This window comes from Ovis canadensis, chromosome 13 (assembly GCF_042477335.2).
Source record: "Ovis canadensis isolate MfBH-ARS-UI-01 breed Bighorn chromosome 13, ARS-UI_OviCan_v2, whole genome shotgun sequence".
NCBI classification, from domain to species: domain Eukaryota; kingdom Metazoa; phylum Chordata; class Mammalia; order Artiodactyla; family Bovidae; genus Ovis; species Ovis canadensis.
Window position 1 is genome coordinate 78591358 of NC_091257.1, and position 10478 is coordinate 78601835.

The following is a 10478-nucleotide window of genomic DNA, read 5'->3' on the forward strand; positions in this document are numbered from 1 at the left end:
AGGGAGTTGGCTGATGACCTCTGTTAATGCACACCCCCAACCCTGGCCCACCTCTAGCTCCTGGGTGAGGTTTCTGGGGTTCAGAAATAAGTAAACAGACTTTGAGTCTAGAATGCATGGACTGCTTAGGGAGACAGGAGTGTATGTATTCTTACTGTATGCTGTGATAAAATGCTGTCATAGACATATATACCCACGGTAAGAGGTAGGGCAAGGGACAGTATCCCAGGAGCAATGCTATCTGAACTGAGTTTTGAAGGATGAATAGGAGTTTGCCAGGTAGACAGTGGATGGCCAGGAGTACCTTCCTAACAGGAGGAACAGCAACTGTAAAGATAGGAAATAAAATAGCAAGTGGTTTAGAATGCCTATTCTGTAGAATGGAAGTGGGAGGAGATGTTTAGATGGGGCCTGGGAGAAAAAGTGGGGGCCAGGGCCTGAGGATCTTGTAGAAATCACAGGAGCTTTAAGAAGCTGGCAGGGGGACTGGGCTCAAGAAATGGGGTAGAGGGCATCTGACCCTCAGGGATTGGGAAATGGGGCCCCAGAGGCAGGAAAGCCAGGTGAACTCTGACCAGCTAAGGGGTGATTTCTGGATAACGATGAGTAATTCCCATTTGTAGAGAGCATTTGCTTTTGCCCTTCCAGTCTGTGGAATTTCAAGTCCCTGTAGCTGTGTGGCTCTCTGGAGTGAGATGCCAAGTAAAAAGAAGTGAGTACCTGCAAGGTGCCTTGACCTGACTTAGGGACATTGAGCCCTGCCTTCCTGGGATGTAGGTGGTATCAGTCAGTTCAGGTGGCTATAACAAAATATTAGAGTCACGTGAGAGAGAGAGGGTGCCTTTCTCTCTGGTCTTTTGTTTTCTTTCTTTCCTTCTTTAGCTGCATTGGGTCCTGGTTGTGGCTCTCAGAATCTTGTTGCAGCTTGAGGGTTCTTCGTAGTGCCGTGGAGGCTTCTCTCTAGTAGTGGTGTGGGCTTCTCTCTGGTTGTGGCATGTGGGCTCCAGAGCACGTGGGCTCGGTAGTTGCAGTGCATGGGCTTAGTTGCCCCTCAGCATGTGGGATCTTAGTTCCTTGACCAGGGATTAAACCCACATTCCCCGTGTTGGAAGGCAGATTCTTAACCACTGGACCACCAAGGAAGTCCCTGCTCTTTTCCTATAGGGGCACTAATCTCATCTGGAGGCTCTCACTCTCATGATCTCACCTAGACCTAAGCACCTCCCAGAGGCTCCATCTGCAAATACCATTACATTGGGGATCAGGACTTCACCATATGGATTTTGGAGGAACCTAGTTCAGCTCATAGCTGTGGTATTCTCCCCATTGCAAAGATGAGGACACTGAGGCTCAGAGAGGAGACGTTAGCATTCCATTATACATGGATAGGCTGTAATTTATTTAACATGTCCCGTACTACAGGTTAATTGGGTCATTTCCAGTTTATCATTACTATAAACAACATTACAGGGAACAACTTTGCACCTATATCTTTGCTCATTTGTAAATAAGTTCCTAGAAGTAATTTTACTTCAGAGATCAAAGAAGGGTTTACAAAAGATTAATTACTACCTGAAAAAATAAATTTATGTGCATACAATGCGGTATTTTAAAACTACAGAAGCACATAGAATGATAAGGAATTCCCTATCCATCCTGACCCACTTCCGCATCCCACAGGCAATTGCTTTGAAGAAGTGTTTTTTTTAAACTTACTTTGAGGGACCTTCCCTGGTGTTCCAGTGGCTCAAAGCCCGAGCTCCCAATGCAGGGGCTCCAGTCCTTGGTCAGGGAACTAGATCCGATATGCCATAACTAGAGATCCCGCATGCTGCAACTAAGACCCATTGCAGCCAAATAAATAAATAATATTTTTAGAAAAACCTTACTTCGACATAATCTCAGACTTCTAAAAAAGTTATATGAATAGTACAAAGAATTCCCATACATATCCTTCACCCACATTTCCCAGGTATTACAATACTAACCACACTGGCTGTGTCATATTCTGAGCTTTTTGAGAATAATTTGCAGGCACCATGCTCCTTTACCTTTTCTCTTTCGTGTGTATTTTCTAAAAACAAGGATAACCTCTTCCATAAAAGCATAGTGTAGTTATCAAAATCAGGAAGTTAAATCAATACAATTCTGTTACCGCATTTATAGACCTTATGCAGAAATTTCCAATGGTTCCAATAGCATCTTTTATAGATGAAGAAAAAACTTTTTTCTGGTCCCAGGGTCCAATCCAGGATCACACATTGCATTTGGTTGTCCTTGTCTCTTCAGTCCCCTTTTTGCTGAAACAGTTCTTTCTGTCTTTGTCTTTCATGACCTTAGTATTTTGAGAGAGTAGAAGCCAAGTATTTTGTAGAATGCACTCAGTTTGGATTTGTCTGATTTGACCTCAGGGTTGGTCCAGGATTGACACTTTTGGCAGGAGCATCACGAAGTGCCGTTGTGTCTTTCTCAGCACATTATATCAGGAGACACATGACATGGGTTTTCCCTATTGCTGGGCGTGTTACCTTGCATGATTTAGTTAGGGTGGCATTTCTGGCAGGGAGTTTTCATTTTAATGGTCTTGCGAAACTGCCTCCCCTGCAAACCTGTGCCTCCTGCCACCAGAGCCTGAGCCATTCCCGTCTTTCTCCCACCAGCTCACAAAGTCTCTGGTAGCACGGCTCCCACCCCACCCCCTCCTCCTTTCTTGCCATCTGTAGGCATTTAGCTTGTGGTTTTCAGGGGGTGGCCCTAGGGGGAGTCCCCTGGGCCCACCACAGGTGCAGCCTGCCCGTGGGTTTCCCACCATGGCCCTGGTGTACAGATGGCAGGGCCCACAGTTCTGTTTTTAGCATGAATTGTCCACCTGCCTCTAGCTTTCCTCATTGGTACTGCATTGTAAATGGGCCCAATTGCTGGCCAGTGTTTTCATGGTGGGAAGACAGTGGGGTCTTTTCTTTAGTGTGGCTTGTGGCCTGAAACTGCTGTTTTGTGGGTATGTTAACCAGTGATGGTGGAGGAGGGGTGTGGCTGGTTACCTCCAGCCCCGTGCATGCTCTCTCACTCTCTGCTCCTCCCCATTTAGGTGTGTCAAATGTGTCAACAAGTACTCCACACCTGAGGCACTGGAGCATCACCTGCAGACCGCCACACACAACTTCCCCTGCCCGCACTGCCAAAAGGTGAGGACCCCTGCCCTTTCTGGCGAGACAAAAGTAGGGGGCAAGAGGTGATGGAGTGAAGACCCCACTGTCTCCTCCTCTCCTGCCTCATCACATGCAGGCTGAGCTTGGGGTTGTCTCTGCAGACAGCACTTCTTGAGGAGTGAGAGCTCTACCTTGCCAGTCTTACCAATTGGTCACCTACCCTGGCTGGCCTGGGGTTGCTACTGGGGCTAGGCGGGCCGGCCAGGCTGTGGAGTGAGGACTCTCTTGGGCCCAGGCCCAGCATGCAAACAGCAGCCTCCAACTTCCTGACGTCTTATTATCCTGGTTATTACCAGTTCCTTTTCAACAGTGGATCTGGAATCTCTCACTAAAGCCTGGCCCTTCACACCCATCAAAAATCCAGTCAGGGTTCCATTTTTCACTTTTCCCCAAAACATAATTTTTGTAAAGTTTGTTTGAATCAGGTCCATATATTGTGATTTGATTCTGTTAATCTACAGATTCCACCATCAATGCTTTTTTTTTTTTCCTTTTAATGTGTTTGTTGAAGAAGCTGGGCCTTTGGTCCTGTGGAGTTTCCTAAAGTCTGGATTTTGCTGATTGCACCCCCTGGTGTGTCTAACTGGTTTCTTTGTTCTTCTCATTTTCTTACCACCTTACATGGCAGATTTCCTAGGACAGACAGTTCTGGTTTCACTTCGGCCTCATTGTAGATGTTTCTAATTTTACAGCCTAATTTGGGGATTTGGAATTTGTGGTCCGAATAAAAGGTATCATGAATTAGCAAGAACCCTGTGCCAGATGTGGTTCTGAGCATTCTATCTGAAACTGACTCATTTAACCCTAGGAGGCTGGCATGCTATTTTGCAGACAGGGAAACTAAGGCACTGAAAGATCATCCAGCTAGGAGATAATGGAGTGAGTAAGTAATTAGGTCTGTGTCCTTGACCACGTATCTGTATCAGATGAATGAAAAAATGAATGAGTGCCCTTCCTATACCTGGGGAGGAAGGAGAATTTGGCTTCTGTGTTTTCTGGCTTTTTATTACCTTTCCATTTATTTCTTCTGTTACGTGTTCGTTTCTTCATTCATTCCTCTGCTTGTCAGTCATTTAACTCAGGCCCTGTGCTGGGAAATGAGAGCTCCTCTCTGCCCTCTGGAAGATCTCATGTGAGCAAAGCGCTGTTATTCAAATAGGTTAGATGCTAACTTTAAAAGTGTGGGTGGACTTTCAAGGCATTGAATGTGTGGCATTGAGAAGTCACGGAGAGCTTCATGGAAGCAGTGACCTGAGTTGGGTCTTAAAGGATGAGTAGAAGTTTGTCCTGCTAAGAGAGAAAGTCTCTCTGGGTGGAAACAACAGCCTGGGCAGAAGCTCAGAGCCAGCCTGTCTTGACTGGTCTTATGGGTGAGTAGTGGGAGCCATGAGCTTCTGATGACTGAGCTGGGCACTGTGAGCCTTGACCCCTAGTGGGCAGAAAGAATGGTGTTTCCATAAGAGCTGGTAATGAGGGGCCCCTTGAGCTCGTAATGTGGTGCGGGTGGTGAGTCAGACCTGACGCCGACTCCTTTGTCCTGCCAGGTATTTCCTTGTGAGCGGTACCTGCGGCGTCATCTGCCCACCCACGGCAGTGGGGGCAGGTTCAAGTGCCAGGTGTGTAAGAAGTTCTTCCGGCGGGAGCACTACCTCAAGCTGCATGCTCACATCCACTCAGGTGGGTACCCCCCCCCCCCCCCGGCAACTTCTGCTCAATCCCCAACTCCCTCCCCTAGACACCCTCTCAGCTCCCCTTTCCGTCCCCTTCTGGCCTTCCTTCCCAGCTCCTTCAGCCTGTTTCCTCAGCATCCTCCTGCCCACCCCCTTCCTCCTCTCCCATCTCCTTCCTGGCCCCCTACCCATCTGCCATCTCAGGGGAACAAGATGTTCCCACCAACACTGCAGTAGAGACGAGCCTCTGGAGGCTGGTGGATGGACTCCTGGCTCTGCCTCCAGGAATCATCCCCTTGAGACCATTCTGAGCCCCAGAGACTGGGCCCACTGTTCTCGATACAGAATTCCTTCCCACACCTTAACCTTTTTAATGGCTGCAGACCGTTCCATTATAATCAGAATTACCTCAGTCATTGGATTGGCATATTTCAAAAGTACTTATTCATCTTAGAGAGGAGGACAGAGAGGAAATAATGGCAGGAAATAAAACAGCCCAATCATAGACCTTTTCCAAAGGGCAGGTTGTGACCCCCGACCCCTGTCAGATGAGAGCTGCTCTCCATGCCCCACCCCCACCAGCCCCACCCTTGGAATCTGCAGCAGATGATTTGGTGTGACTCAAGTGGGCTTCGGGCCATACTGCTGAGCTATGGAATCTTAGTTCCCCCAAACACTAAGTGTACACCATGAACCTCAGTTTTCTCATCAAGGACTTACCTTATGGTTTGTTGTAAGGATTCAATCAGATAAGATGTAATTGCCCCCTCCTGTGGGCTTCCCTTGTGACTCAGCTAGTAAAGAATCCGCCTGCAATGCAGGAGACCTGGGTTCGATCTCTGGGTTGGGAAGATCCCCTGGAGAAGGGAAAAGGCTACCCACTCCAGTATTCTGGCCTGGAGAAGTCCATGGAGTCGCAAAGAGTTGGACATGACTGAGCGACTTTCACTTTCATTTTTCACCTTCCCCCTTCCCTTATGGTGGACCCCATTTCAGTAAACGTCATGACTGTCCACCTGGTCACCCGTGCCTCAGGCTCATCCTTGACTCTCTTCCTCTCCTGCCCCACAGCCAGTCCATAGGCAAGGGCTGCCAGTTCTGCTTTCTCAGCATCACTAGTACTTGGCCACTTCCCATTTCTTGTACCAGCCTTCTTCCTGCCTGAGCCCACACCGCCTTCAGTCTGCTCTCCTCTGCAGTCAGATCCTGGCCCTCCTCCGCTCGGCCCTGCTGTGGCTTCTCATTCGGCTCAGAGTAGAAACCTTGGCTTTCAGGCCCTCCCTGTCAGGCCTGGCTGCCTTGCCCACTTCCTCTTCTGCCTCATGTTCCCTTCCATGCTCCTTGCACTTTGTTCCTGAGACACACCCAGCACCCTGCCTCTCCTCCTGGACTCACTCCCAGTGTCTGCCAGGCTCACTCCTTCACCACCTCAGGGCTCACCTCAGGTGTTGCCTCATCGGAGAGGCCTTTCCTGCCCCTCCTAACTGAAGCAGCCCCCTCGTCTCCTTGGCAAAGCAAAGTCCTGAGGAAGGAGAGAGAGGTCTTCCCCAGGCCACCTCTCTAAAGGAGTTGCTGCTGTCTGGTGGGGACCCCTGTGCCCCAAATTCAGACTACCTCTCAGGGCACTCTGGGCCCCCCCAACGGGGTTTCCTCCTGCAGGTGAGAAGCCCTACAAATGCTCAGTGTGTGAGTCCGCATTCAACCGTAAGGACAAACTGAAGAGACACATGTTGATCCATGAGCCATTCAAGAAATACAAATGCCCCTTCTCGTGAGTAGAGACGACCCTGGGTAGGAGGGGCAGCTTTACCAGCTGTGGGGTAGAAGAGGGCCGGGGCTGAGGGCGTAAGGCCCACTCACCTTTTGTCCTGTCCCGGGTCCTGCCTGGCTGCCTCACTTCCCACTCTGCTTCCTTGCCCAGCCCCCAGGGTAGATGAGGGCTAGCAGAGTGGCCAACAGGAGAGTCCTGGGCTTAGCACACTCCCCTGACCAGCGTTTTGGGTTCTAGGACACACACGGGCTGCAGTAAGGAGTTCAATCGGCCAGATAAGCTGAAGGCTCATATCCTCTCTCACTCTGGTAAGTTGCTCCTGCACCTGCTGGGAAAGTCTGGTTCAGCTCGAGCCCCCTGGGCAGGAGCCTGGAAAGAACAGGCATGTCTCATGAGACTTAGTATCCCTGCCTGACACCTTCTAGCCAGCAGACTCTTGCTCCCAGGAGCCCCCCCCTACATTTGGGTCCTCAGGGTGCACAGAGGTGAGTCAGCCACAACCTCCAGGTGGAGAAGGAAGCTGACTCATGAGATGACTGTATCAGAGAAGCACCCACTGTGATAGAGATGGGGTCATATGGGAGGGAGATCCGATTCTGAGTGGGTCCAAGATAAGGCCCGGAGAAGGCAATGGCACCCCACTCCAGTACTCTTGCCTGGAAAATCCCATGGATGGAGGAGCCTGGTGGGCTGCAGTCTATGGGGTCACTAACAGTCAGATACGACTGGTGACTCCACTTTCACTTTTCACTTTCATGCATTGTAGAAGGAAATGGCAACCCACTCCAGTGTTCTTGCCTGGAGAATCCCAGGGACGGTGGAGCCTGGTGGCTGCTGTCTATGGGGTTGCACTGAAGTGACTTAGCAGCAAGATAAGGCCAGAGGGGTTTCTTGGTCCCCTTGGCAGAGAAGGACAGCTGGGATGTGGAGTAGGGGTCTGCACATCACTCCTCAGTTTCCAAGGGGCTCCACGGAGCTCCCCCCAAGATTGCTGCTTCCCTGGAGCAGCTTGGCTGGCTTCCCACATCCAGGTACCATTTGGTCTGGAACACGATTTCTCAGTGTCAGCACTATTGATATTTTGGATAATTCTTTGTCATGGATATCTGCCCTGGGCACTGTAGATTGTTTAGCAGCATTTCTGCCTCCAGGGCACAAGCCAAGAAATCCCTGGGTAGTAAAGTCACCCCTGATGAACAGCCACTGGTTTCCAGAAAGGATCTAGTTTGAAATCTGGGAGAGTAGATTGGGGACTTGGAGACTAAGAGCCTAGGTTGGATTCTTGGCATTACCACTGTCCTGCTGGGTGACCTCAGGCAAGTTTCTGCCCCCTCTCTGAGCCGGCATTCCAGGGAAACTGAGGGGGCCATGGCACAAGCTGTGTGTGGGATGGAGTTGACTTCACAGTGGACATGGAGGCACCAGTGATTCACCCAGTGAGTGATAACTGAGAATCTACCACATGTCAGGCACTGGGGGTGTCTTGAGGGAGTCAGGCAGAGCCCCACCCCACTCTCCTGGGAAGCTTAGCATGTAGTGGCAGAGATAAAAAATGAACAGCAAACAAATAAGTATATTACACTAAAATATGCTGAGTTCAAAGATGGAAATAAGCAGAGTGAGAGGGCAGAGAGTAAAAGAGAAGTGGGTGTCAGGGAGGACTTCTCGGAGGAGGTGACAGAAAAGCTGAATCTGAGAGATGAAAATAGCCGGGAAATGGCTTCCAGGGGGGAGCAGCAGGGGTGAAGCCTTGAGGCAGGGAAGAGACTGGGGAGTGCTTGAGATGAGGAACAGTGGGCAGGGGGCCTAGAGCTCAGAGAGCAAGTGAGAGGAGGGGAAGGGGCTGAGAGGAGAAGGGGGTGGTCATCCACACGCGGCTCCGTGGGAAACTTGGGGAATCACTGGAGGGTCTGGAGTGGGGAGTGTCATGGAGGAGTTTTACCAAGACCTCTCTAGAAGCCCTGTGGGGAGTGGTGTGAGGGGGCCAGGGTGAGGCAGGCCAGCCAGAGAGGGGAGATGATGGCCACCTGGCAAAGTTAGCCGCAGTGTGGAGGCTGAGCTTGCTGTTCCAGGCAGAGGGAAAGAGCGCATGGAGAGGCCCAGAGGCAGGAGGCCAGCACAGGCGAAGTGGCTGGGGGAAGGCGGGAGATGAAACTGGTGGGAGCAGGGCCCAGGTCACACCCCTGCTCACAGGGCAAGCTGAGGAACTGGGTTTTACTCCCAAGTGCCAAGGCAGCCGTGTGGGGTGAAGGGTCTGGGCGCCTCTCACGGCCTTCCCTTCTCTCCGCAGGCATGAAGCTCCACAAATGCGCCCTGTGCAGCAAGTCCTTCAGCCGCCGCGCCCACCTCGCCGAGCACCAGCGTGCCCACACGGGCAACTACAAGTTCCGCTGCGCTGGCTGTGCCAAGGGCTTTTCCCGCCACAAATACCTCAAGGACCACCGCTGCCGCCTCGGCCCCCAAAAGGACAAGGACCTGCAAGCCCGGCGGCCCCCCCGGAGGCGGGCAGCCCCCCGCAGCGGCAGCGGTGGTGGGCACAAGGTGGTGACCCCCCTGCCTGGCCCGCTCGGGCTGGAGGAGCTGAAGGACACAGGGGCCGGGCCCGTGCCTGAGGCCGCCCCAGGCAAGCCGCCCTTCTCAGAGCCAGAGGCCGTGCTGTCCATCGTAGTGGGGGGCACGGTAGGGGGCGAACCTGAGCTGGTAGTGCCTGGGCATGCTGAGGGCCTGGGCTCCAACCTGGCGCTGGCGGAGCTGCAGGCAGGGGCTGAGGGCTCGTGTGCCATGCTCGCTGTGCCTGTCTACATCCAGGCCTCAGAGTGATGGGCCCATGGTGTTTGCTCCTGCGTCCTGCCTGATGCTCATCTTTAGGTCCAGAGCCCCTGGGAGCACACCAGAGAGCCTTCCCCGTGGAAGTGAGCCATTGGTCAAAATCCTTTTGGAACGTCATCTGTAAACCCTGGCCCAAGGCCGCCTTGCTGTGTTCCCTGTCCTGTTGGGAAGCCCTGCACCATTCTGGGAACCGAGGCAGCTGAGCCTGAGCGGCCCAGGGTCTGGCGGGTCCAGGCTGGTGGTCGGGCTGCCTAAGAGGGAAGACAGGGCCGCCCCATCCACCCTTCCTCTAGGCTGCCAGGGGGCAGCCTCTAACTAAGCTGCTGAGGCCTGAGATGGTTAGAGCCCTTATCTGTTGAACCTTTTCACATGCAGTTCCTCCCAGCATCCCCAGATGACTGTAATGTAGGCATGTAGGAGGCACTCAAGTGTCATGGTTGGAGTGGAGCTATCAGCCAGATCTGGCTTCAGATCCAAGCACTGACACTTACTTGCTGTGTGACCTTGGGTAAGTCACTTCCCCTCTCTGAGCCCCGCATTCTGTATCTGTACAGTGGGGCTTATGACAGTACTACCTCATAGGGCTGTCATCAGGATCCAGTATGATGAAGTGTGCAAAGAATTTGGCATAGTGCTCAGCACTGAACAAGTGCTCAATAAATGTTTTTTGTATCAAAAATGACTCAGGCCCTACCTTTGGCAGTTTCTTTCTTAGCCCCTAGGTGGCAGCAGTGCCCCCTCCAAAGCATGTGGGGGCTGAGGGGTCCCTTGGCTCCTCTCTCACAACTATCCTGCCCCAATAGCCACAGAGAGGTTTGATGCATACAGAACAGTTATTTTAGATCATGACCCATGGAAACCCCCTGAGGAAGGAGTTTATAACTCACTTTTGAAAATGCAGAATCCTGGGTTTTAGCCTAAAACCCTCTGCGATCAGAAACTCTAACCAGAGCCAGAGGACCATCTCTAAATGGCCATAGATACTGTCGCATCCAGCAT

At 51.7% G+C, this 10478-nt stretch overlaps 1 protein-coding gene across 10 annotated transcripts in view; it reads left to right on the forward strand.

Moving 5' to 3' along the window:
• The window catches only part of ZNF341 (zinc finger protein 341), a 40559-nt gene extending 30401 nt beyond the window's left edge, over nucleotides 1–10158 (forward strand). For all 10 annotated transcript variants that reach the window (XM_069548335.1, XM_069548331.1, XM_069548337.1 and 7 more), the window contains 5 exons: nucleotides 3089–3185; nucleotides 4754–4886; nucleotides 6539–6650; nucleotides 6888–6958; nucleotides 8941–10158. In XM_069548335.1, the coding sequence (XP_069404436.1) occupies nucleotides 3089–3185; nucleotides 4754–4886; nucleotides 6539–6650; nucleotides 6888–6958; nucleotides 8941–9470 (943 nt within the window). In that variant the 3' untranslated portion in view covers nucleotides 9471–10158. The remainder of the gene's footprint in view (nucleotides 1–3088; nucleotides 3186–4753; nucleotides 4887–6538; nucleotides 6651–6887; nucleotides 6959–8940) is intronic.
• Nucleotides 10159–10478: the final 320 nt, after the last annotated feature.